This window comes from Lycorma delicatula, chromosome 1 (genome assembly GCF_047948215.1).
Source record: "Lycorma delicatula isolate Av1 chromosome 1, ASM4794821v1, whole genome shotgun sequence".
NCBI lineage: Eukaryota > Metazoa > Arthropoda > Insecta > Hemiptera > Fulgoridae > Lycorma > Lycorma delicatula.
Genome location: NC_134455.1, coordinates 314603150 through 314630776, shown reverse-complemented (window position 1 = coordinate 314630776; position 27627 = coordinate 314603150). Strand labels below are relative to the sequence as shown.

General features: G+C 29.4%; 1 protein-coding gene across 1 annotated transcript; it reads left to right on the top strand.

Moving 5' to 3' along the window:
• The first annotated feature begins 99 nt into the window (after window positions 1-99).
• Window positions 100-27627, top strand: LOC142334124 (GPALPP motifs-containing protein 1). The gene is made up of 4 exons (XM_075381857.1): window positions 100-870; window positions 4561-4746; window positions 8885-9040; window positions 25730-27627. The coding sequence occupies exons 1-4, from the start codon at window positions 352-354 to the stop codon at window positions 25889-25891; spliced, it is 1023 nt and encodes a 340-aa protein (XP_075237972.1). The 5' UTR covers window positions 100-351; the 3' UTR covers window positions 25892-27627.

Below are 27627 nucleotides of genomic sequence, written 5' to 3'. Positions count from 1 at the left end.
TTCAGTATTTCAAAATTTTTATTTTATTATTTTTTTGTAAGTTATTATGATCTTAATTAAAGGTAACGCACTATATAACAGGCATTGACTAGGTCGTCTCGCAAAAGTTGGCTGAACGAATGATTTGAGGTTGTGGAAGATTTGAGGTTACGGTCTGTTCGTACTACTGCGGTTCATTGATTGTTTATGTCCACATTAACTATTATTGAATTTTTTCTGATTAATCAATGACTTCATAAGGAATTTGTATGGATTTTTTATTGAAATACATTTTCAATTTATCGGGTTGTTTTTTGCTTATGTTGTATTTATATTTCATTTATTAGTGTTTGTTGTTTTAATAATTGGGTGATGTCTCAAAGTGATTCTATAATAGGGCCCGTAGTGCCTGGTAGTGTTTTAAATTCATGTTCCGAAACTAAAGAGTTAGTTTCAGAATTAACAAACAAACACAATAAAATTGATTGTTGTACTCTTGATACAGTTTCTGCGAAATGCGATTCCACTGAGAAAATAGAAAGTAGAATAATAGGTCCGGCTTTACCTCTACATTTAAAGAAACAATTTGAAGGAATTGAAGATAGTAATTTGTCCAAGGATGACGATAACAATTTTCTTAACAACACGACAGACTGTGATTTATATGGACCTGCATTACCACCACATTTAAAGAAAACACCTGTTGTTATATCATCCTCTCAAGAATTTAAACATAATTCAAATTTTGTTGAAAGAAACGTCAGTGCTGAAGATGATAATGAAGATGTCATTGGCCCTCTTCCAGATTGTGTTAATAAAGGTGAAATGTCATTGAGTCAACGTAAGTTGGAAATCAGAGCTCGTTATTTGAAACAAAAAATGGCAGAAGAGGTATAACTCCGTTTTTTTAAAATTACCTTTTTCAACTTGCTTATTGTATAATTATAAAATAATTTCATCAAAGATTACCTTTTTGAAATAAGAAAATTGTTTTTCAACGATTTTTTAAAATTTTCTTTCAATAACTGATGTATTTCGTCTAGGAATTCATCTAAAAAAATTATTTCTGTTGAAGCGATTTTTTATTTGAACAATACTCTTTAAAAAATCCTGATATATGTATATAAAGGAAATACCTAAAATAGTTACTAATAAATTTGAATAGATTAAACAAAAATTCAGTTACCAAATTCTACATTCTGCCAAAGATTATATGTGCTGTGCACTTGAAGTATACACAGAATTACTAAGCTTTATAAAGTATCTAGCATATACACAGATTTAACAGTACATCCATTGTCTTGCACTATAATGTTTTAACATTAAACATTCCTAATTACATATGAAGAAAATTGATTCTTTTTTTGATAAATCAAATAAAGTTCTCTAAAACGCTTTAGTAGAAAAAAGTTAAATTATTATATACTGGTATTTTTTAATGAATTTTTAACGTATTTTAATTGTAAAAAATGTTAAGATAGTATGTTAAACTATAAAACAAAAGTTCCAACTGTCTGGCAGCCCAGTTTGATCCAGTGTAAGTGGCTCTTAGCATATTCAATGCATTTAGCTGCAATTGTGGGAGTTATCTTAGTTTTTCATTTGGGGCCAACAAGTTCAAAAATCGTCCTAAGATTAGTGTTAAATATACAGCTCTGTTCTATATTCATCCTCTTATAAAAGATAATTCCATTGTTGAAGTTCGTTTTTACAGCAAGAATTTTACATATTCATATCCATTTGTCATTTTCAATTTTACATTTTAATATATTTTTATGAGTTTGACTTTCAACTATATTTATTTGGGAAGGTTCTGTTACACATGTGTCCTATGTCATTTTGTTTTTTGTCTTATAGATTTCAGTCAAATGTTAAGTTTTTGCAAGTTATTTCTATATATATGAGCTTTTCCTACAAAAGGATATGTGTAACTGGTCCAGTGTTAAATCACCATCCTTACCCATACACTTAATTAAATATTTTTTTTTAACAATCACAGTAATTTTATAAATTATCAATTTGCCAATTCACTTAACTAGGACATTTAATACAATAATTATGTTAACAAAACTGAAAACCAAATGAAACTGTTTATTAAATTAGGACATAAATGTCTGATAGCAGAAAGTTAGATGAAAAGATGGCATAAAGATTATTATCAGCAGACTACAAAACTACTGTGGACATTACTATTATGAATATTATTTAAAAAAATGTTAAATCTGTAGTCTTTGGAGAAGAATTTGATGTTTGTGTGTTTCTTAAAACTGAATTTAAATATCTGTTAACCCATTGTAGACGTAATGGTGACCAATGTTTACACATAGAGCTTTAACAATGGGTTGATCTTTGAAAAGCTTAATGTCTGAAAGTATTTTTGTAGCACATAGAAGACAATAATTATTTATTTTATAAATATCCAGATAATTAAATTATGGTTTAAATTTTACTGTGGTTTTTCCAGTGGACAGTAAACATATAAATTTATAGCATGATAAATTAAATCATTTTCAGAAAAATATTTTTTATACTTTTAAAACAGTAGTATATTTCACTTTTTATATATATCAACATAAAATGCTTTATTATTTTGGACCATTTTTTTATATTACAGCATTTTTTATTAGGATCTAAATTAAGAATTAAATAAAATATATAACAATCACAATGGTTGTAATGTAACTATGTTAGTACAATGTTAATACAAGGTTAAGTAATAATTTAAAACACAAATAGCTGTAGATGCAAAACAGTTTGTTAGTGTTGTGATACTTTCAAAACAGTAACTGGATAACCCTGTGATGACTTTTGATGAGCTATTTGACTTGTGTATAACTTCAAAATCTCATTTTACAATGGCGAGTTCTCTTGAAGTTTACGAATTAGTTACACAGCTTACAGTGATCCGTTTTTTGCTCTCTGAAAAACCAGTTAACATTTACTCTTGTATGACCAAACAATATGGGCAAAGTTGTATAAACTGCAGAAATATTTACAAATGAGAAGAAAAATTTAAAGGTGGTTGAACTTTGTTGACGAGCACTGTTCTGGACACCCAATTGAAGTTACAACTACAGTGTCTGAGATTCACTTAGACTCTTTCATCTAAGAAAACAAATAAATTACAGTTGAGAATATAAGTAAGTGTTGGTATAGCTGGTAACTTTGTCACCAACAAGCTCAAGTACAATAAACAAGTAGAAGGTGGGCCAAGAGAGTTGAACAGATCACCATAAGAAAACAAAACTTTCCATGTGCACAGAGGTGAAACAACAATATCAGCAGGAAGGTGCTTTTCTGCACATTCGTCTAACCTGTGTTGAGGCATAGATTCATTATTATTAACTGTAATCAAAAGATAGAGCATGGAAAGGAAATGCTTGTGTTCACCCATAAAGAAAAAATTTTGAGCCCAACCATCATAAACTACTGAAGTTACAGTTCTGGGACTTATTTTATCCTATTTCCCAGCTCAAATTACATAAGAAACCACTAACTTTACTCCTTAATTTGGGTCCCAAAAATTACAGTAGGGCTTCTTTTTATTAGAAGAGCTAAAATCCAGGTGAAATCTTTTGCTAGCCATAATTCGAAAACAAAGCATTTCCATTCCTATGTTTATATGTATTTGTTTTTGCATTATTTTCATCTAAAGAAGGGTTGGAAAGCAATCACAAACTCTGTTCATCTTAAAACTGATTTAAATAAAATATAAACTGAGTAAAAGTAAATAACCCACCAGTTAAATAGAAAGACCCAGCAGGAAGGGAAAAATGTCCAGGCTCGGCAGTAAGTAGGGGGATAAAAGATTTCTTGCGTTCTGTTCTGTTCAGAACATATCTATGCCATATATATTGTAACTTATGGTTTTTTTTTTTTTTTTTAATTTGAGAGATGGAAATTTGTAGTGTACATATTGCTAGCAAGATATATATATATTTTTTTTGAGAGTATTTGATTTAAATTTGAGTTTAATTTTAAGTATGATTTATTTAATTAATTAATTTATTTAATTTTAACATTTTAATATATGATCTTTTCTTTTGTTCACACTTTTTTCAAACTTTTTCAAAATGAGTTACATTGGTAGCTAGAAGAACCAGATGACTGTAACATGATAAACATTGGATGTCTGTGTTAATATGATAAAGGGTGACGTTAATAATAAGTAGTAAATATGGAAGAACTTTTATTATTCAGTAATGTAAATGTGGCCTAGTTAAATTACAGCATTTGAAATGAATAAACTTTTATTAAAACTGGATTGTAAATACATGTATATTTATTTACATTTATGTGTTTGCATTTTGCAGTTCAGTATTTATGTGTAGAATCCCAATTTACTGTTTATTAGAGTAACTACTTTACTGAGGGGTATGGTGACCATACGCCTAGAATTTCAACAAGAAAGGATGGCAGCTTAATTTTTTGAAATTTTCATGTAAACTCTGTACTTTTGTTTTTTAACCAAGGCTCATTGCCAAAACCCCTACCCCTGGCCAATCAAATGTTTCGGCCAAAACCTTAGCCATTAAAAAATTTTATTGATTAATAATTTCATGTTTATGTAATTATGTTTAGGGATCAGAGGTGAAAGAAAAAATTGCAAGAGAGAGTTGGATGGTGGAACTTCCTCCAGAAAGAGCAAAAAGTTTGGGACTTGGTCCTCGTTCTTTTCGCATGAAAGAGGGCCCTGATATGAGTGATAGATCAGATTGGACTGATACACCAGCTGATCGTGAACGAAAACTACTGCTTCAAAACCAGGTGATAATAAATTATACATTACAATATTTTGAACTTAAATGATTGAATATGTTTATATGAACTTTTTCCATTATTTTCACGAGTAGAATAGGTTATGAAAGTACCTGGAGAACTTCATGATACATTCTGTATATGGGGATCATCTCTCTTCTGTTTTAAAGAACATAGAAGTGCCTTTACTTATCTCTTGGGATAAGTACACATTATATCTTTAACACATTCTAACCTTTAATATTGGTAAACCATGCTTATACAAACAGAAAAAATACTTTAAAGATCTAACATCCATTCATGAAAAATAAAAACTGCATTAGAAATATTTAACCCTTACCTCATAAAATATCTGTAATAATGAACTGCTAACATATTACTTGTGAGAGAATCACAGTTTTAAAAAATTAACTCCAGTTATATTTACATCCTCCACCAGTACCACTTCTTTCTTATTACACTTGTTTTATTGAAGCTTAATGAAGAATAGGTGAACTAGGTACTGTAATTGTAGTGGTTTGCTTCCAATTAAAGTTTTTAGTACAATCATCATTATTATTTTTACCTTTTATGATCGCATAGGATCACTTTAGTCAGCCCATTATCCAAGTCTCTTCGATGGGACTGTTTGGGCCCTGTGGTCCTCCCAGTACTTTTTCATATGTTTTGATTTTTGTGTCCTTTCTAGTGTTGTGAGGTTTGTCTTGTGAGTGTGTGAAGCGAGTGTTTTTGTTTTGATTTTCTTGTTTAATTTTATCTTGTTTGTGTTGTCTTCTGGGATAAGGCCAATTTCCTTCAGATCTTCTCTTATTTCTCTGCCATCTATATCATGTGTTGGAGTTTTTTGAGTCGAGATTGTACTATAGTAGTTGTTTCAGAAGCCTTGAATTTTGTATTGTCATGATATGTCCAAAGAATCCTAGTCTCTTGTGCATGGTATCAGTGATGGGTTCTAACTCTGTATATAACTTTGTTGGGCACAATCCACCACTGCCTGTTTTTCTGATACTTTTTATTGATACAGGTTCTTCCAATTCTTCGTTTGATTTTCTTGAATCTGTCTGTCTTTGTTTGTTTGTTTAGGTAGAAGGGTGTTTCTGTTGCGTAATCAGCTTCTAGTTTTGCAACTGTGTTGTAAGGTCTATTTTTTTATTGTAAGTGAGTGCTCATTTTTTGAGCCATTCCCTCATTACCATTTCTAGAGCACAGTTGAATAATAGCGGTGAGAGTCTGCTGCCTTGGCGCAGCCCTGCTTTGATCTCAAATGGTTCCAAGAGCTCATTTCTGAATTTTACATTCAACTTAATGTTTGTGAAGGTCAGTTTTATTCGTGTTTATTAATTCGGTATGTAATCCTAGGTGTCTTAAAATTTTTAGTAGGGATTCTCTGTGGACTGCATCCACAGAGAATCTGTGGACTGTGTGTTGCTTTCTTGAAATCTATAAGTGTTATCCCCATGTCTTTTCTTTTCCTACTGTAACCCATTATTGGTTTGAAACTCCTGATCTGGTCTGGACAGTTCCTTCAGGATCTGAAACCTCCCTGGTATTCTCCCAGTTCTTTTTCAAGTTGTGAATTGATCCTGTCTTTTGTTGAGATTCCCTTGTGATTGTTAGGGTCTGTTTTGTCACTTTGTAGCAGATGAATGAAGGCTGTCGTCCATTGTTCTGGTAGTTCTTTGAGTCAGATGTTGATAACCTGTTGATTGGAAATTTTTGCTGATCTTCCTCCATTTTTCCAGATCTCTACAAAAGTCTGATCTTCTCTTGCTGCTTTGTAATTCTTCATCTCACCCAGTTCTTGGTAGACTTCTTTCAGTATGGGAGGGTTGTTGTTTTCTAGTGGTTTGTTATTGGAGTGTTACTGTTGAAGTTTAGGAGTTCTGTCTATTCTTCCCAATTTTGGAGTTTTTTGAACTATTTAGTTAGGATTTCTGCATTGTCTTTATTGTGATGGACCAGTTTACTGTTTTCATTCTTTGTTAGTAGGGTTGGGGGTTCGTATTTTTGGAGCTGATTTTTACCTTGATGTTTACCTAAATTTTTTTATTTTTTTACCTAGATTTTATAGTAGTTTCTTTACTGTATTTTATTGAATTCTTCTTGTGTTGACTTCAGTGTGTCTGTATGGTGTCTTTTTATTCTACTTAGGGCTCGGGTGGTTTCTTTTCTTTGTTTTACTAGATTTTGGAAGGATGTTTTTGATTTTTGGGATTGGTGAAATATGATTTGTTTAAGGTTGTTGACTAGATCTTTGAGTTTATCCATGATTGTTATTTTTTTGGTTGCATTTTGGTAATTTTCATTCTTGATTAGTTGGTGCCCATTTTTCTTTTAGTTTTAGGGGCTTGATTTTGTTGCTTTCTTTGCAGAATAAAATTAATTTTAATTTTGATTAAATGGTGATCTCAGCTTGTGTCTACTTCTCGGAGAACTTTTACATTGTGGAACTCCTTGTGGTGGTGTTTGTCCATGAAGACATGATATAGCTGTCATTTTCCTTTGTAATTGGGTTGTTTCCAGGTTTTGAGTTTTTGAGGTTTCCTCTTGAAGTATGTGGATTTTGAGATTAGGTTGTGGTTTCTGCAGAGATTGACAAGTCTCTGTTCATTTTTGTTGGTTTTCTTTTGGGCAGGCCATTTTCCGATGTCACTGTATCTTCTTTCTCTGCCTAGTTGAGCATTGAAATTTCTTATTAATTGTTTAACATGGTTTTTGGAGATATTATTTATAGTCAGGACTTTTATGACTATGTTTTATAGCCTGAACTTGTCTGTTTCTTTACGGTCTTGTGGAGAATTATTTTTATTATTAATGGGTGCATGGGTTTTATTATAGGATAGATTTTATCAGATGCTTTTAGGGTGTGTTGAAATTCTTGGGAATTGTGACTTGAATTCTTGTATGGAATTTATTATTTTGAGGCTGACTATAAAGCCTTTTCCAAACTTTGGGATATTTTTCATCACCATTTTCCCAGGTATACCTTTGTAGAGCCTGTATCCTTGAAATTACATTGTGTCCTGGTTGGTGTTTTTTATTTCCTGCAGACCCATGATGAGAATTTTGTGTTGGTCTATTAGGCCAGTTATTATTCTTAGTTTACCAGTCTACATGAGTGAGTTTACTTGTTATCTTCTAAGTAGCAGCCCACCACCATATCCAAATTTTGTCTTCTCTGAACTCTGGTGTTGCTTGGTTCATCTGGTGGAATATTACATAAAAGAATTGTGTATTGACTATCAAGGGATCGATCACCTGTGGTGGGACTAGGTCCCAAGTTACAACTCTAGGTATGATTTACTGAGGTGTGATTTGGTGATAAATGAAGCTTTGTAGTTTGTTTAGATGTAGTTCACCTGACAAATTTTTCCTATTTGTTCCAGATATATCCAGGTGCACCTCGTAAATGCTCAATTCAACTTTTGTTAAAGTTGTTATTTTGGAGAAAAGTTACAAATTTTGAATCCTAAACATTACACCTATTACAATCATTAATGGACTTAATTTAATTTTTTTCTTAATATTACAAATTCTGTAAAATAAAATTTTGAAATGAAAATTGAGTAGTTTAATTTAATTGTTATAAAATATAATGATTTACAATATAGTTAAATAATATAAGCTTTTTAATAAGTCTTTAAATTACATAAATGAATGCTACATCTTAATAGAAATTAAAATATCATTAAATTTCAACAAAAAATCTACGGATTTACAATCACTGATGTCAGCTGCCGCCTTTTATGTGGTACTTAATAAAAAATCTTTGACTGATTTTGACACATGTTGAATTTATTTTTATGTCTCCAATTTAGTTTTAATAATGATCATTAAAAATAGAGCAGAGTGGTCAAAAAGGTTTTGTGCATGGTAAATGTTTAAATTTAATAAAGCAGTTTAAATTAATTTCATTGATTAAAAAAAATAAAAAAGATAATTTATGAGGAAATTGTTTAATTTCAAGATGTTATTTTTATCCAAATTTTCATAAATTATTTAACATTTGATATATTTAATTAAAAGGACATTTTTGGGTACTATAAAAATTGATTCAACATATAACTAAATTTATTTACATGGAAGTTAGTGTTTTTAATGAATTTTTCATATTAATTTTTGTGTTTTTTATTATTTTATTTTTTAGGCTAGTTGTGACTCAAAAACTATTGAAGAAGATATGAAGATTGCAATTATTAATGAAAGAGATAAAAAAATGGAAAAAATGGCTGAGAAATGCAAAAATGAAAAGAGGCAATTGTCACTGTTAGAAATACATCAGAAAAAATTAAAAAAACAACAGGTGCAGAATTTAATGTTTTTATTATTTAGTTAATGCAAAACTTGGATATTTTATGTATTCAATTTTAGTTTGTTTATTTTTAATATTGAATTTTTATAAAATAAATTTGTTACTTTCTTTAGAAACATAAGATGTTATTGGTCAGTGAACTTGTCTATGACATTGAGAAGCAGCCAGTTGTACCATACTTAAGTGGATACATAGGTGGATACTTTGCAGAGGAATGATTTCTGAAAGAAAACAGTGGTTGTTTCAGTATTTGTTAAGGGTAGTAATTGATGAGAGCTCTTGTATTTGAACAGTAAATAGCAAATAAATGAACAATAATTGAACAACAAATAAATGGTTTAAAAAAAAAGATTTAATTTCAAGTGCGTTAAAGAAAACAAATGTTTGATGGCTCACTGTCATCAAATTTTCATCTCCTTTAATACACTTGAAATTAGATCAATTTTTTTCATACTGTTTCCACTTTATCAACATCTTTTAACTGTGTGGCAGTGAGACACTGAAACGCCACTTTAGGGGATACTTGTATTGATGGTTTTGACATTCTATATATTTATTTAAAAGGAAATTAAATTTTTTTATTTTTAAGGAAATTTTAAAGCAGAATGGTTAGATCAAAGAAATGAAAAAAGAAAAGAGGCTTTCGGAATTTTATCTGGCTATAATTACTAATCTTTTTAAAAATTACAAAATATGATTGATAATAGCGGTAAGGCCAGGAGATATGGGAAAGTATGAACCACTTAACAATTAAGTGGATTGGTTAATGGGCACATTTTGATATAATGAAATGTTTGTTGTTGTTTTAAGTGCCTTTAAAAATGTGTAATGAGGATCTATTAAAATCATTTTCCTTTAAATTAATAGAAAATGAAAACAACTTATGAAGATATATTGAAAAAGAAGGAATGTAGAAAAGTAGAGCAGAAAGTAATTAGTGGAGAGGTAGATAGTGTCTAAAAAATTAAAGAAAATATTTGTGAAGTAGTACTGAAATATTTATTTATCAGGGTTATGAAGGAAGAAATTAGACAGGCCTAACTACAGGAGGAATTTATAATAGAAAATTATTATCAGACATGGGAAGAAGAAAAATAAATGACTAATGACCTCAGAGAAACTATTTTGAGATAAAAATTTTTTTCCAAGCTTGTAGTTTTATTCTAAAGAATAAAACATTTAAACAACTAAACCAGTAGGGATACTATTAGTTTTATTGTTCAAGTGTATCAGAACAATGTAAACATTACAGATTAGTATGCAAAATTTTTGATAGAGAAGTCTATCAGAATTTCTAAAAAATTGTTACCAAACTGAAACTGGCATTAGACAGATTTTTAAAAGTACCTACTGCACTATTAATTTAACATCTTGTGCATAAAAAAATATTCATTAGTAGTTTATAGTATTAGTAGTTAAATAGAATATGAGTAAAAGGGGTGTCAGATGAAGGACTGACTTTAAGAAGAGTATGGATGCAGGTGTGGTTAATTTTGCTCTCATGGATTTCGCTACATGGGGCAATTGCAAATCTTAAGAAGTGTTTAATAAGGTAGAATAAAATAAAATGTTTAACATTAGGAAAGGGAAACTTTTGGAGATATTCCTTGGAGAATCTGTAAAGAATTAAGTTGATAAATTTAAGTCTGCTCATCTTGATAAACTGTGACAGGGAACTAACTATATATGAAATACCACTGCAGATATTGCCATGTTAGGTTATGTTAAGGGGACTGTAAATAAAATAAATACTGACTTGAATTAAAAATTGTATAGTCACATGTTCATGATTTAATTTAACTTGTAATAGATTGTTGAAAAATATTTATAATTTAATGTATGTACATGTCTACTGTATGATGTGTAAATTTTGACTGAACAATATGACTTTTCAAATGATAAATCCAGACTAGACTAGATGAGATGAGACTGGCAGATTCTAGTGTGTTTCTAGTGCTGATTCTAGCGTAGATGGAGCCGAGTAAACTGCCAGGAGCTGAGTGAATTATACGGAGCTGAGTGAATCATCAGGAGCTGTGTCTCAACACACTGCCCGCCATAATTTAACGCATCTTATGATAATGTAATAAGATTGAATCCAACAATCTTGGTGACTAGGCTGTATCATATGGTTGTGTGTTATGCACTAACAATTTATGAATAAAAACACATGTTTAATAAATTACAAACAGATTATGTTGAAAAGAAGGAAAGGCAAATATTTAACATCACATGGTGCCAGACAGCAGTACTGCCTGAACTGGTTATCTTTTCAAAAATATATTCCCTACTGTCACAAAAAATAGTGCACAGTTTGAACATTTACTCTCAGAACTAATAAGACACATTTGTCCTATAACTTTTTTTATAATTTATTTTTTAAAAGTATTGGTAAAAAAATAATTTTTAGTGTTTTTGTTTGTTTTATTATTTAGGGTGTTTACATTAGTTATTGGCGCTAATTTTAGTTATCAGTATGTTTTCAGATTTTTCTTAATATCATCAGATTATAAAAACATCCCAAGCAATGCTAGAAACCTCAGTCAGTTTGCCAGTAACTATGTAGTTCTCCCTTTTACAAACTATTGTAAATTGTATTACTTCTAACTTTGACCCACTAGATATTTTTAATGGATCAGCATTGAATCCCAGGTCATTTAATTTTATTTTGTCTATACAGGCATTAAAAAGTATGCCCTACCTTTATTTTTAGAAGTGTTTTCACCTCTCTCCTTCTACAGCTCCCTAAAATTGGGGAGATTGGTTTATTAGGCAGACAAATAGTGCTAAGAAAATATTAATAAAATTAATGTTTTTAAATAAACTTTTTGAACACTTGTACATGATATATATAGTGTATACAAGTAGTGGCCTCTCTCTTAACTGAAGTTTCTGAACCAACCATTTATTAAAAGTCTCTTCTACAAGTGAATTTAGAAAAATTAATATCTAATAAAATAGTGTTTAACTAACAATTTTCTATTAGTAAATATTAAGGTAAACTATAATTATTTAGTATTTTATAAGTACATAATAAAATATGGTACTGCAGTAAGTGATTAAGCACTGTAAAAGATTTTACATACAGTACTGTACTTTGTTACAAATCAGTATAGTGTATGTATAATTGATGAATTGATACTGCAGATAGAAGCATCTATAAAGGCTGGAGTTTTGAAAATAATGCAAAGCAAATGTTGTTTATGCTCAGCAGTTAGATGTGCCTGGTAGTGACAATCCCCCATTTATGCAATCATTGCATAATGGATTATACAATCGATGTTTTTATTTTCAATAATGACAACAGTTTTGTTACAGACATTGTGTAGTTAACATTGCTTTCAAAGAAATTGTACACCTTTATGTGTCTTCAGTTTATAGCTAAATTGAAATATTTTAAGCTTGCGTATATTAAATTTGAAAGCGTGAAATTTAAATTATAGTTCAAACTGTAAATATGGGTGTCATAGTAAGAAAATATGTTATCCTTTTATTTAGAGAATAAATTTAGAAGCATTGGGACATTTAGAAACAGAGGAGTTAATTAAAAAAATTACACTTGATTTTGGGGTTTGGGAAACTGTAATCAAGGACTGGATGTAAAATAAAACAATGAACATAAGTCTTAAGTTTCCAGTGTATGAAGTGAAACATCTATTTTTTAATATCTAGTTGTATATTGAAGAATCAAGCTTAGAAACTAAAATAATATTCTATGGTTGTGATTTGTTCAATGAAGATAAAGGTGTGTCTTTGAATGGCCCAATAATTTAAGAAAAATCTTTACATTTAAATCAGTCACTTAATGATGATGTGAATTTCTTGACTAGTGAGTGGTGGTTAACCAAATGGAAAAAATGACAATGTGTACATGTTTTATAATACTGATTCTTCTAATTGGTTTATAAAAAATCATGATAAAACATGGTGATTAATCAGATTTGTAATACAGATGAAGTGGGCTTGAATGAGAGTCTTTTATGACAGACAAAATGTAGAACTAAATGATCCAGGTCATAAGTTGTCTAACAACATAATCACTATTACTATTTGTTCAAATGCTTTGGGATGACGTAAATTACCACTTTTTGTTTTATGAAAATTTGTAAAATCTAGGGATTTAAAAATATTCTTTCATCTTTACCAGTTTATTATCATGCTCATAAATTTGTTGGATGGTCTCATATTTATTTCATGACTGGTTTGATAATGAATCCATTCTCAAAGTGTAAAACATTTCCCAAATTAAAGAATCTTTCAGAAAAAGTCATTTTTTATTAGATAATGCTTCAGGTCTTCTATCAAGTGATTCCCTCAATTACATTGAAATTAAAGCCATGTTCCTGCCACCAAAAGTTGCATCGTTAATACAACTGATGGATCAGGGTGTTATTGTAAAGACTCAGGGTGTTATGAAAAGACTGTACAAAAAAAAGTTAGTGAATACAATTTTGGATAATACTGATGTCATTAATTTTGATATAACAAAGCTTTTTTTAAAAAAATTAACACCAAGAATATTATTTACATGATAGCTTTCAAGTGGAATGCAATTTCTGACTGGACTGTACAGCAAAATATCTGGCAAGAAGTTGTTATAGATAATATTACATCTAGCCTGTGAAAGATTAACTCTTACCATTAGTAAGACGTGATACAGGGTGTGAAGTTGCTAAGCAACAAGAGCTAATTGAATAGCTAAATGAAGATAAAATGTGGAAAAAGAAATGTTTGATGATGAAGTTGTTGTGGCAGCAATGAATAATACAGAGGATAATGAAAGTGAGGATGAATCTGCTGTCAATCAAGAAAAAAGATTTTTCACGTAAAGGGATGCTTTAGAAATAGCTCTTCAATAAATTGAACAGCAGCTGACATTAACTACAGTTGATTGTTTTAAATCTGAAAGGCTGGAGGATGCAGAAGACAAACATAAGAATAACTTAATACAGAGATAATGGAAAAAGTTAGAATTAACTTTGATAGAGTTTATTTATGACAACCATTTGTTACATTATGTTTACAGTTAAAATTCATATCTATTCTAAGTATTTTAGCTATGTAATATGCAGGTGCTATTTTAAAACTTATTAAAGGTCTTATAGGAATATTTATTTTATGTAATCCATTAAGTTTTGGGGGTTATAGTATGTATGGGTTTAATCTTCAGTGATAATTTATCATTATTAAATATTAGTATATATTTATTATTAAATCTTATAAAGTTTTAAATATTTGTTTGTTGGGTCTTTTATTTATTTTAAATTATTTTTTTCAATATATAAGGTCTGTTCAGAAAATAACAACTTTATTTTTTTAATCTTTATTATTAATTTTTCTGATTATTGGTCGTTGTTCCCTTCAAAGTACTCTCCTCCCCTATTTATACACTTTTCACAGTGGTGTTTCCACTTCGCAAAGCAGACCTAAATAGCTTCATTTGAAATGGCCTTTAAGGTCCGTGATGAATTTTCTTTGTCATCTGAAAACAGTATCTTTTCATCACCAATTTTAATTTCAGAAATAAGAAAAAATCGCAAGGAGCCAGGTTTGGTGATTAGGGAGACAGAGTGGACAATCATCAGATTTTTGGTATGCAACTGACGAATTGACAAAGCTTAGTGTGCGGGTGCATTGTTGTGGTGAAGGAACCATGAGTTGTCTCTCTACAACTCTGATCTCTTTTTGCTGATTTTTTTTTCATGTAACCATTGTAAAATGCCTTGATAGTACGTGCAGTTTACTGTTTCACCTTGAGGCAAGAATTCAAAATGCACACTTGCATTAAAATAAAAAATAAAAAAAAACAGAGCATCACTTTGAAATTGGATTGAGACAGACTTGCTTTCTTGGAACATGGAAATCCTTTGCCAATCCATTGTGATGATTGAACAATATCATAGCTTTCATGATACTTTGCATGAATGTTCATTGTTTGTCTTTGCCTTGTTCAAGAAGTTGCCGACAAACATCCACTTAATGTTCTTTCTGCTGTTCGGTCATCAAACTAGAAACAAACTTTCCTGCAACTCAATGTATGTTTAGTTTTTCAGTCAGAATGTCATGGCATGATCCAGCTGAGATGCTAACCTCTTCCACAACTTCTCTGACAGTCAGTCGGCAATTTGCAAGCACCAGATCGTTTTGTGAAAGTGGATATCATCAGTTGAAGTCGGAGGCCTTCTGGTCAAGGGTCATTTTCAATTGACTGAAAACCATTTTTAAATTGTGAAAACCGTTCGTAACATTGCCTATGACCCACAGTATCTTCTCCATAAGCTTGTTTCAAAAGTTGAAGTGTTTTTGTGAAAGTTTTCCCCAGTTTCACACAAAATCTTACATTGTATCGTTGTTCCTGAAAATTACACTTTACAAAAATTGTTACTAACACTTAAACATGTTACACTCAAATAACAATAACATGAAAACTAAAAGAGATATCAATAATCCAAGAACAGGATTGCTGATATCTCATTTAGTTTTCTTTTAGTTTATAGAGGAGATTATATGGAGCACGCTGCCACCAACTGCACATTGCTAAATATCTCCATTGGCACATAGTTATAAATGTTCAGTTATTTTCTGAACAGGCCTTGTAGTTATCCATAAGTTCTTTGTATTTATTTTTATTCATAATTGGTGTATTAGTTTTGTCTGATTTTTATAGTTTATTTTTTAGTTTGATAACCTTATATTTTGTACTCATTTGTTTATTATTTAATTTTTTTATATTACTTTTTATACATATTATGAATAATTATGTTTATTATCTGACTCTTATCTAAAATATCCATTCTTTCAATATTATATTCAATATCAATAGTGATATTCTTAATTATTTTATACTTATTACTGTCATTAAAATTAAATTTGAAAGTGTAATTATTAATTTTTCTTTATTGTCAAAAGTTATATTAGTAACATTTCTATTTGATTCTGTTTTTTGTTTTTGATAATTACTATGATTGTTGTTATGAGAATTAGGTTTGTTTTAATTCTTATAAAAGCTAAGTAAGGTTTTATCTAAATCTAAAACCCCTTCACAGAGGTTAAAAATCAGTAAAAGAAATGTTCAAAAAATGTTTGTGTTTTAGGTTTGGGTCTATAACTATAAAAAAAATTTTGAAAACTTTATAACTTTATATATGAAGTGTAAAGTTTCAAAAATTTTGAAAAATATTTAACGAAGGGAGATAGAACAAAGAACAAAAACATATTTTCACTTTTAAGAGGTGGGAGATGATTTTTTGAAAATGTTTTTTGATTGCTTATATATGCATTGTACATAATTACTTGTTTTAAAAAGGTTTTCTGAAAAATATCTCTGAAGAAACTCAATATTTGATTTTTTTGCAATATCCCCTCCCTTTAACAAATTTTGAAAAAAAATAATATGATTAATACCCGATATGTAGAAATATTTGAGGCAAATTTGAAGAAAATTGATTTGGTCAAACCTTAGATTTAAGGCCAAAATCAATGCAACCACACACGCATTTATTTTTTTGGTCTAGATGAACTAGTCTGACCCAAAAATGTAAAAATTTGCAAAAAACCCAAACCCCATTTTTGACATGATCTTTCCCCTTTAACATAGCTATTCTGCTATATTCGCCAGAAGAAAAAAAATTATAAAGAGTAATCAAAACTATAAACAAATTCATTCATAAGCGAACCAATTTTGTTTTCGAATAACCAAATTTTGTTATAAGTTCCATAACTTACCATATGGAACCTTTGTAACTTACGCTATCCAAAGCAGGTTCCAGATGTAATTTTTTTTTCATTTCTTTTATTCTGAATTATTTACTTTTATTCCTAACATCCTTTATAATTTACTGAGTTATCTTTTTAATTATTCTTTACTGAGTTATCAATTTACTTATTTTTTACTTATATCTTTTTTTTTACTTATTTATCCTGGCACTACAACCCTTGAAGAGTCTTGCATCCTGCACCACATTACTCCATCCCATTTCTCTTCTTCACCATCCCTTTTCACTCTCTAATGACCATCTTCCAAAGATCCTCCTGCAACCACTTCTTTCTTTGCCTTCCTTTTTTTACCATCTTCTTCATCTGGGTGTTAGACCTAACCTTCCTTGAACCAAATAACTGGTCTATCTTCAATTTATCAATTCTTTTTGTCCTTTCAGTTTCTAATTCCATTTTATCTATTGATTCTGAGATGTTTTATAGGATTTACAATGGGTGTCAATTTTTATGAAATTGGGAGTTTAATTCATTGTTCAACTCTTATCTGGAGGAGCAGGGATATTCTTACTGGGGTAGCCATACCCTAATCAAGGACTCAGATTTAAGACACCCGAGATGCTTGCCTCATCTCCAAACTAAACTATATCAAATAAAGCATATCTTGGCTTTATATGGGGCATATAAGAAGATAAATCTATCAAATAAAGCATATCTTGCTTTATAAGGCATATCTTAACTTAAAGAAGAACTGAACATTTCTTTTGTTTTTAACTTTTTAATTTTATTTTTTATTAAAATTTAGATTCAATAATTTATACAAGAGAGAAAAAATTAAATTAAAGACAAAACATATTCCCAGCTTGATGTACATATACAATGTGAAACTGAATATTTTATGTTAATTTGTTGTGATTGTAAAACATGGTAAAGATATAATAGCAGGAAATTACTTTTTTTGTAGATATTTAAAAAAATACTGGGTTTTAAGAAAAATATATGAAAATAAAATTATATTGTTGAAGTATGAAAATTTTTCAAATATCTTCAGATGGTTTTTTTGCTTTTGTTTATTCATAGATCTTACAGTTTTTATTTTTAAAATTTGTATATTCCAACAAGAAGCGCTGGGAAAAAAGAAAACAAGATTATTCAAAAGAAGTACATAAGATTTCTAAACTTTAAATAATTCTTTTTTTGTTTTTTCCTAAGTTGTAAGTATTTAAAATATGAACATGCCATTAAGAAGTGCTAGCAAAAATGAAAACAGAATTATTCGAAAGAAGTACAAAAATTTTTCAAACTTCTTTGAATAATTTTTTTTCACTGGATTTTTCACAGGTATACTTACCTGCAATTTTATAAAAATTAAGAAAAGTAATGGAAAAAAATAGATAGTAAAATGTATAATTTTCTTGCTTATATTTTGGATATTAATTAGTACAATACATAAAATATTGAATTTTAATGATAATATATGAATTTTAATGAGTTACATTTGTAATATACCAGAATGAGTTCATGTTAAAAATATGATTAACGGTTTATTATAATATTGTTTGAAATCCATTTCTATAAATACACATTATAAAAATGTCGAAAAAATTAATTAAAAATAGTAGAATTGTACAAAAATGATATTTTTTTAGTAATGCATACTAAAAATATAACTACAAAATGTACTCCTGTTGAATACTACTTTGAAAAATTTAAGAGATGAATTTTTTAAAAACAGTTCCTGTAATTTTGATAATTTCTTTATAAGAGAAGTATCAGATATTTTGTCTGTGAACTTTAATATAAATATATGAAGGCATATGATATGGCATGTAAATTAGAAAATGTTTATTGACCAAAAATGTATCAGTTCATAAAGGATTTAAATAACAATAATTTTAAACAATTTCTTTGGAAAACTTTTTGAAATTTTACACTGAGTTTTCACTGCACTAATTATTGATAAAATTGTCTTTAACTAATTTCACGCTAAGGACTCTTAAAAAAAAAAAACTGCAATTCATATAAGTAAAGAAAAAAGAATATAAATAAATTGAAATTAGATTTTTTACTTCAAACTGGAGGGAGGAATAAATCTGTCTGTCAAAAATTGTTTTATGGTTTCCCTAATCAGATGCATTTCAGCATTAGATTTCAACAGAAAAAATGTATATTAAAAAAATGTTGAAGCAACTTTCCTATATAAAATATATACATACACACATAATGTTAATTTTTTTTAATTTACCTTCCCTTAAATAACTTTTAAACTCTTAAATGATGTTAAATTTAGCAAATGCTTTTACCTTAAAAACTCCTATTTTTTGCTATAAACCTATTTACGAGGCCCCCAGGAAAGAAAGTTCAAACATTTTAAATTAAAAAAATAGGTGTAACACAAAATCTTAAGTAGTCGCATTAAAAACCAAAAATCTTAAGTTAAAAATCTTTAAGCAAAAAGCTCAAAGCAAAATGGTGGCCATGTAATATTTTTCAAAGGAAATTTTAAAAAAGTAACTTATACTATTTCTCAAATAATTGCTCAACAATGCCCCTACTTTAAACGATCTATTTTTTGCTATGAGGCTACCACACCTACAAGACATCAGGGAGTAACTCTAAACTTTTGATATATTATTTTAAAAGGAATTGAAAACAAACAAATCTAATATACAATTAGGCTACATCAATGGCGGTCATTTAATATTTTCTATACCTACTTTCAAAAGAGGTCTGTTAGTATATCCTAAGTAGAGGTCTTATTCTGACAAGTATATGATTTTGAGGTAGGAGCATTTTCTAAATTTCATTCTTCTTTGTCTAACAGTTATTTAGGGATTGTCATACTTAATAAAAATCTGTATACCGTGTTAAAATATTATTATACAAGGGGATACCCAAAAAATAAAAACTACTTTCTGTAGGCAATTGGGTTGGTGGTGCTGCCCTCTCTTGCTAGGAATGTTTGCTAGATAGTCTCACTTCTCATTGCTCAGGTACAAAGTGGAGAGAGTGATTATTTTCTTAACCCTTTAATGATTTTTTGTTGACTGTCGACAGCCAAGAAATTCATTAAATGTGTTTCTATCCAACACAGCATTTCTGAACCTGTTTTGAATTGTTTAACCTCATATGAAGTCTACAGGTGATTGTACACTCAACTATACCAATCCTTGTACTAATATAGTACACATTTCAATTTCGATTTATCATCATTTGAAGCTTCCCACAACAAAATCATGTATCCCATGTCAAGCAGTTGTGAGGTCTTGAGTTCGGTAAACAATTTAGCCGTTAAATTCTGATTGTATCTGTGTTTACTGTTGAATCTAGTGATAGTGATTCTGATAGTGACATGTTTGACAATCTTGATTCTGAATTGGAAAATGACAAAATTAAATGATTTGGATTCCATACCAAGAAAACATTAACAGTTTAAATGTTTAATAAATGTGTGTATATTTAATGCTTACTGTTTACATAAAAAAGGAGATAAACTAATATTGAAATTTTGAGAAGCCTTAGTTGAGGAAATCATAAAACATCACATTACAGACAATTAGCCAAAGAAAGGTAGACCTTCCAATGAAAAAAATCCTCTGCAAATCATCCAGAAATATATTTTGGATACTGTACCCCATTACTAGAAAGAGTGGTTTAAGATATGTACTGTGTTCAATCCATAAAATAAGAAAATGCTGCCATTATCAGTGCACTGAATGTGATGTAGGGTTGTGAGTGAATTACTTTAAAAATTCTTTAAATAAATACCTTATAGTTAAATTAATTATTTTTGATAAATTAGAATTTCCTGTAAATGTTGATGTAAAATATGTTGATATACTATAAAAATTAATAAAGTTATGATTTGAATATTAAAGAAAATATTCTAAGACCATTGGGAGAGGGATTAAGCTCTCCCAACGAACTTGGTGATTTTGCGATGGCAAATTTTAAGGAGCAAAGCGCCAATATTAGATTCTGTATTCTGTTAAAGAAAACAATGGTAGAAGTAGTTTCAGTGCTTTGGAAAGCTTAAGAAAAGGAAGCTCTAAGCCAGGTAAGAATTTACGAGTGGTTTGCCCGGTTCAGAAGTGGCCAAGTACTTAAAGATGAACCTTGTTTGGCTCATCCTTAATGTCCAGAACAGACAGATATTCAAAAAGTGCGCGATGTCATTATGTTTGATCATTGCATAACAGTCAATGAATTGGAGGGAATACTGGAATTTCCTGGAGTTTATGCCAAAGATCCTAAGTGAAGATTTGAACATGAGACACATTGCAAGAAAGTTTGTTCCATAACTGCTTTCTGATGATTAGAGTGAAAAGTATCTGAAAGTGTACCAGAAATTGAAACAATAGACATAAAAAGACCCAGATATTTGTCAAAAGTCATAAAATGGGATCAATCTTGATTGTTACGGCTATGACCCTGAAACAAAACATCAGTCCAGCTAGTGGAAGACAGCTTCATCGCTGAGACAAAAAAAGCTTGGTAAGTAAAATCAAATGTGAAGTCCATGATTGTTTGTTTTTTGACATCACAGGAGTCATTATAGTACCACAGTTAATCACTATTACTATCTGCAAGTGCTAAAATGATTGCGTGAAGCAGTAAGAAAAAATGACCTGAATTGTGGCAATTGGGGTACTGGCTGCTTCATCATGAGAATGCGCCTGACCATACAGTGCTGAAGAACAAACAATGTTTCATGAAAACAACAAGTTTTTGAGTTTTGTTGGTTGAAAAACAGTCATTATAACAATGGTTTCTCACCATTCCTGCAACTTATTCTTATTCCCATGAATGAAGAAAAACGTAAAGTGAAAGCGTTTTCAGAATGTAGGAAAAATCGTTGGGGGCACTTTACAGCATCAATTCAGAAAAATATAAAAAATTTTTCAAAGAAAAAACCATTAGGACAAGTGCTAATCATCTAATGGACAGTGTTTTGAAGGACTGTAATGTTTTCAAGATATTATTATTTAATAAAAAATTTAAATAATAATTCTCGTTTTTTTTCGGGTACTCCGTTGTATTCTACATACCAATGCTTGCTTTTGAAGTTAGTTTTATTTATTTATATGAAATTATTAATTTATTTTTATATTTATTATATAAATTATTGTTATAATCATACAGGAATGTATAAATAATAAATAGACTTATAAATAATAATAACTTAATAAATAGATTTAATATTTTTTTCTAGAATTCCTGTTATCTTGAGGTTAACTTATAAACCTTATCAAAACCTTTATAAAATAAAAAAATTATTTAATCTTTTTAATATAAGTGCAATGATACTTGTAAATTAAGAATTAGGTTATGCTGATTATAATTATTCTAAACTTTGATTTTTTCTAAATTAGATTAAAAGTTTAACATTTATTAGACTGGAGTTAATTGAAATACACCAATGATTATAATGGTTAAATAAATTTACATTATGTAATAGAATGGTGTAAATGTATAATTAAGTAACATCACGGCATACAATTCTGGTAATAAATTCAATATTAAATATTTATATTGATATGAAATATAAAAATTTATTGATTGAGAAGGAATTTTAACAGAATTCATAAAAACTAAATTTCTTTTTTCTTAAATAGTGAATCCTAATTAATAAAATATATAAATATTTCTTTCATTATTAATTAAAATAGCTGTACTATATTTTTACCAGCAAGTTAGAGTGAATAAAGGAGATTCGTCACAAGGTAATTAGATAACTAAACAATGATACAATCTTGTGCTGATATACGTGTGTTAGATATATAGACTAATATGAAAATGGCTTCATATTTTAAAACGGAAGGATACTAGGAGGTAGAAACAAGTTCAATTTTTATATAAAATTTGGCCGTACCATATTGCTTCACCAAAGTGGATGTTTGAAAAATGGTAAAATATATATATCACTTTTTTTATAAGAAGGGTTTAATTACAAATTTTCACAATTGTAACACTAAGTTCCTGGGATACTTTGCTTCCCTTTTTACCAAATTGGATTTTTGAAAAATCATGAAACGTGGGTCAGTTTGTTTTTAGAAAAGAATGTAAATACCATTTTTTATAACTGTAACACCTTCTGTTCCTGAGATATAGTATTTTCGTGAAAAATTTATCCCCCTTTATAGATGGAGTTTCCCAAAGTCCATCCGTAGTGGATGCCTATGTTATATAAACAATGTACTGTTTAGAATTCATCTTGCTTAAATGATTTAACAGTGTGTTAATGAGTCAGTAAGTCAGGACACTTTATTTTATATATAGCATAGATATTCAGAGTATAACTAAAAAAGTGTCGAATATTCAGTTTCAGATTCTACGTATCAATATGAACAAAGAAACCTCTCAGTGAGGAAACTGTGATTTCACATTCATTTTCTTCTTTCTGTTTGCCACTTTTTTTTTGAAGAAAAAGTTTATTAATTTTCTCAGAATTAAATTTTCTACAAATTTTGTCTGGAAGCTTTATTTGATTACTGGAATTTAATATTAATTCACAGCAGATCTTAGAATGTGTGCTTTTGACGCCAGTTATTTGGTTTTTACAATAATTTATTGAAAACAACTGGTATTATGCACAGTTCTAGGATGCATTTTTTTTTCAATTTCTCATGGAAGATTTCTGCCACATTTTAAATTTTCCTCATCAAAATAATGAAAACACTGAAAAATAATGAAAATAATAAAACCACAAACATTGCTCAATAATTTTTGTTTGTAAACTTTTTTTAAAGTATGGTTTGATCTTTGGAGTGGAAATCTTTATGCAAAGACGATATTTATGTAAAGTGTTTTTCATTACTTTGATGAGGTCAATATGCCTTTAAAATGTGGTAGAAACAAGTTCAATTTTTATATAAAATTTGGCCGTACCGTATTGCTTCACCAAAGTGAATGTTTGAAAAATGGTAAAATATATATCACTTTTTTTATAAGAAGAGTTTAATTACCAATTTTCACAACTGTAACACTCAGTTCCTGGGATAATATCTATGTGTAATATTACAGTTTAATGTATTAAATCATTAGAAATTCTTTTGTTCATTTGTAGCTAACAAAAAAGAAAAAGAAAAATGTGTAAAGTAAAATTCTTGGAGAGGGGTAAATAATAAAATTATTTTTTTTGGTAATTTGTGATCTTAAAAAAAAACTTCAATATTTGTAAAAAAAAAGTTTTGCTTAAGTGCACCAGTAAAGATTTGAAATTCCATTTCGGCCAAAACACTCCTACACCTTTTTCCAAAAATCTAATGCAAGTTTGAAAAAAATTGGTCAACGGAGTCAAGATTTATAGGACCAAATACAGGCCAGCATACATAATACATATCTACAGTTTGTTACAACAATAACGAGGAAATGAACCTTGAACCCATAAAAAAAATAAATAAAAAGAACAAAATAAAAATTATACAATCACCATCAAAGATTTTTTGGCAGGCAGATGCACAAACATCTGCCTGCCAAAAATAAATTATTTGGACTTAGTTGCACTGGAATAAAATCTTTTTTTCAAATTATTTACAATTTATTTAAATCTATTTTTTTTAAATGTCTCTTAAAGCAGAAAACTTAAAAACCAGTTTTTTCCCAATCTATATACTTTCCTGTTACAGCTATAATCTGCATAATCGCTATAGCGGGAAAGTAAAAGTGCACTGTATTTTCTTTCTTGTTATAATAATTAAAATTAGTCATTCATGAACATTATCATAATTTTTGTAAATGTGAGATCTTAAACTCATTTTGATATGTGCTGGGTTCATAACTTTTTATTAATTATTTTACTTATTTACACAGCATACATTTATTCAGTTTTGTTATATACATATATAATTTATTGATATAAAGTGGGTGTTTACTACAAATATGACCAATTTTTTGTTCTCAACAGTCATAGATGAGCTTCCATTTCATTAATTTAGTTTTCTGTTATCTGATCATGATCTGGTCCAATCCAAGTCAGTTAAAAGAGAGACAGAGAGGCCGCTATAAATTTTACTTATACAAAGTTATTATTTAGTTATTTGTTATCAAATTTAGTTGTAAGAAGGATTTACTGTTATGAGTAAATTTGATGTTGTAATGACAGGGTTTGGTTTATGACTTTTACTACTTTAATTTACAATATTGGGTTATAGACATTGCTGTTTATGAAATAATAAATCATTTTATAAGTTATTTATACAAAAAATAAAATATTCCTGTACAGATATTTCTCAGAAAAAATTATTCTGCAGCATAAGTTACAAAAAGAAGCTTTTGTTGCTTAAAGTTGGCTTCATACAACTGCCTGCATGTTTTTGTCTAGTTATACTAAGGAGTGAGTATAAGTGTCTTCTCAGTCAGCTGATGGTTGTACAAGTACATGGTGTGAAGCTATAAAATATAGTTCTTTTCTTATTCTTTAAATTTTGCCTTATAATCAACATGAAACTTAAAAATAAACAATTACCACTTGTAGTCAAGGGTGGTTAGTAAGTAATTACATAACGTCTTAATTTTTAAAAAAATTAAAATTACATTTTTAATTAAAAAATTACAATTTTTTAAGGAGAAGCTGGCCTTTTAAGCAACCTATCTTAGAGGCTTAGGAGACTTTTGTTAGGATTCCCATACATTGACCAAAAATTTTACATTTTAAGGTACCCAGATCCTGCCTTTTCATCACCCTCTTCCTCTTAGATTTTCTTGTTTGTGTTTCTTTTTTATTGTCTATTAAAAAAGGCATTGCTTCTGGTAAGAACACATCATTTCCTCTGCACGTGATAAAATATTTCTTCATATCATAGTGTATGATTATTAAAAGAAAAGTTACATGTATGTACATAGTAGCTTATAACTTGATGATGCAATGAAATGGAACTTACATTTGTTATTTATAAATTTCTGTTTAATTGCTTTATAAATAATAAGTTACTGTTATAATATTGTGTATTTTGTTATTTTTCTTAGAAAGAGAAAAAGAAGAGAGGAGAAAAACCAGAACGAAGACCTTTTGATAGAAATATTGATCTTCAAGCTAATAGGTTTGATGAAGCACAAAAGAAGTCAATTTTTAAAAAGGCTCAGTTGCTTGATACAAGATTTTCACAGGGCCAAAGCAAATACTTGTGAAATCCTTATTTACTTCAAATTGTTTGCATATTTGTATATATTAATTTTTAAGTTTTATGAATTTGATTCATTGATTTTATTGTTTAAAATAGAATTAAAATAATAGTTGTACAAAAAATATGTTTATTTTGCGTAACTGTTTTTACCTTGTGAAATAAAATATTAGCCACAGAAAAGTAAATTTCTGCAACTATTTCACATTAAACTTTTATATATAAACTGTTTTATTATTTTTTGCACCATTTTTCGTGATTCTTGAACTCTTTATCTGGATGGTTACCATGGGAATTTAGTTTGTAGCCACATTCTTACTACATAGTAGCTTTTTGCTTGATTAAGTACTAGAATTAGCACTTCATCAAGCCTATATAATCTCCTGCTTGATCTACATACTTTTGCCAACAATTTGAAAGCTTGAATATTTCTTGTTAAAAAGTTTGAGGATGAGTCGGCAACCAATTGCGTATGTGCTCCTCAATGTCTTCGTTGTTTTTGAATAGTTCCCCTCCAAGTGATTCTTTGAAGGCTGCAAACAAAAAATATCCATAGGGGAACAAATCTAGACTTTAGGGAGGGTGATTGAAGGTTTCCCATTGCATTTTTTCCCCATTTATCCCTTATTAAAATCACTGTGTGCAGCCGCATTGTCATGTAGAAGGATGACATTTCTGCTGGGTATACCCTGTCTTTTGATTTGGATTTGTCTTTTGGCTTTTGTTGACTGTAGCAGCAGGCAGTAGTAAGCCACATTCACTGTTCATTGATTGTGGAGAAAATCAGAGTAAAATTCCCCTTGATCCAAAAAAAATCATTGCAAGAACTTTTCCAGCTGACAGACGGGTTTTGGCCTTCACTGGGCAGCCCTCATTCTTCCTTCACCACACCTTACTTTCCATTTTTGACTCCAGAGTGTAAGATGGATCCATGTCTGATCACAGGTGACAATTTGCCTCAAAAAATCATTCCCTTCTTGCCAAAATCAATTCAGTAGTCTCTCACGGATCTCCACCTGATTTTCAGTTATCAACGTTAGAACCCATCGAGCACTAATTTTTCTAAAGCCAAGATGGATCAGTGATAGTGGATTGAGCACTCCCGTAACTGATACCCACTTCTGACGTGATTTCTTCAACAGTGAACCGGCGATCAGCTTCGATAAGCTCTCAAACGACATGGGTGTTTTCAGCTGTGAGACTTCTTTGGTGTTGATCTTGACTTTCATTTTCTACACTTTCTCATCCGCCCTTAAATTGTCTGGCCCACATATACACTCTGTTCTGGGACAGTGTAGCATCTCCAAAGTGTAGGTTTAAATGAGTTAAAATTTCTGTGGGTTTGATGCTTTTGTTCAGTTTCATGTCCTCCTTATTAATGATAAATTAACTATGTAAGTCTTTTCTTCTTACTTATGTAAGCCATATAAATATATGTTAATCTAAGTTGAATTCTAAGATGTTTTATAATATATATTTTTGTCTTTAATATTATTGTTAATTAGTTCAATTCAATTAAAGATGTTAAGTTAAATCAATTCTGTTAAAGATGTAATTAAAGTTAAATCAGTTCAATAAAAGATATATTAAAGATTAATTCGGTTCTGTTAAGTAACTTAAGCTTTACAGTTTCTGTAAATGTAACTTAAAATGTGGATCTAAATAAAATACTTACATATAATACTATTTAAAATATAAATATTGTACAGTACATCGTAATTAACCTCACAAAAATAAGTTGCT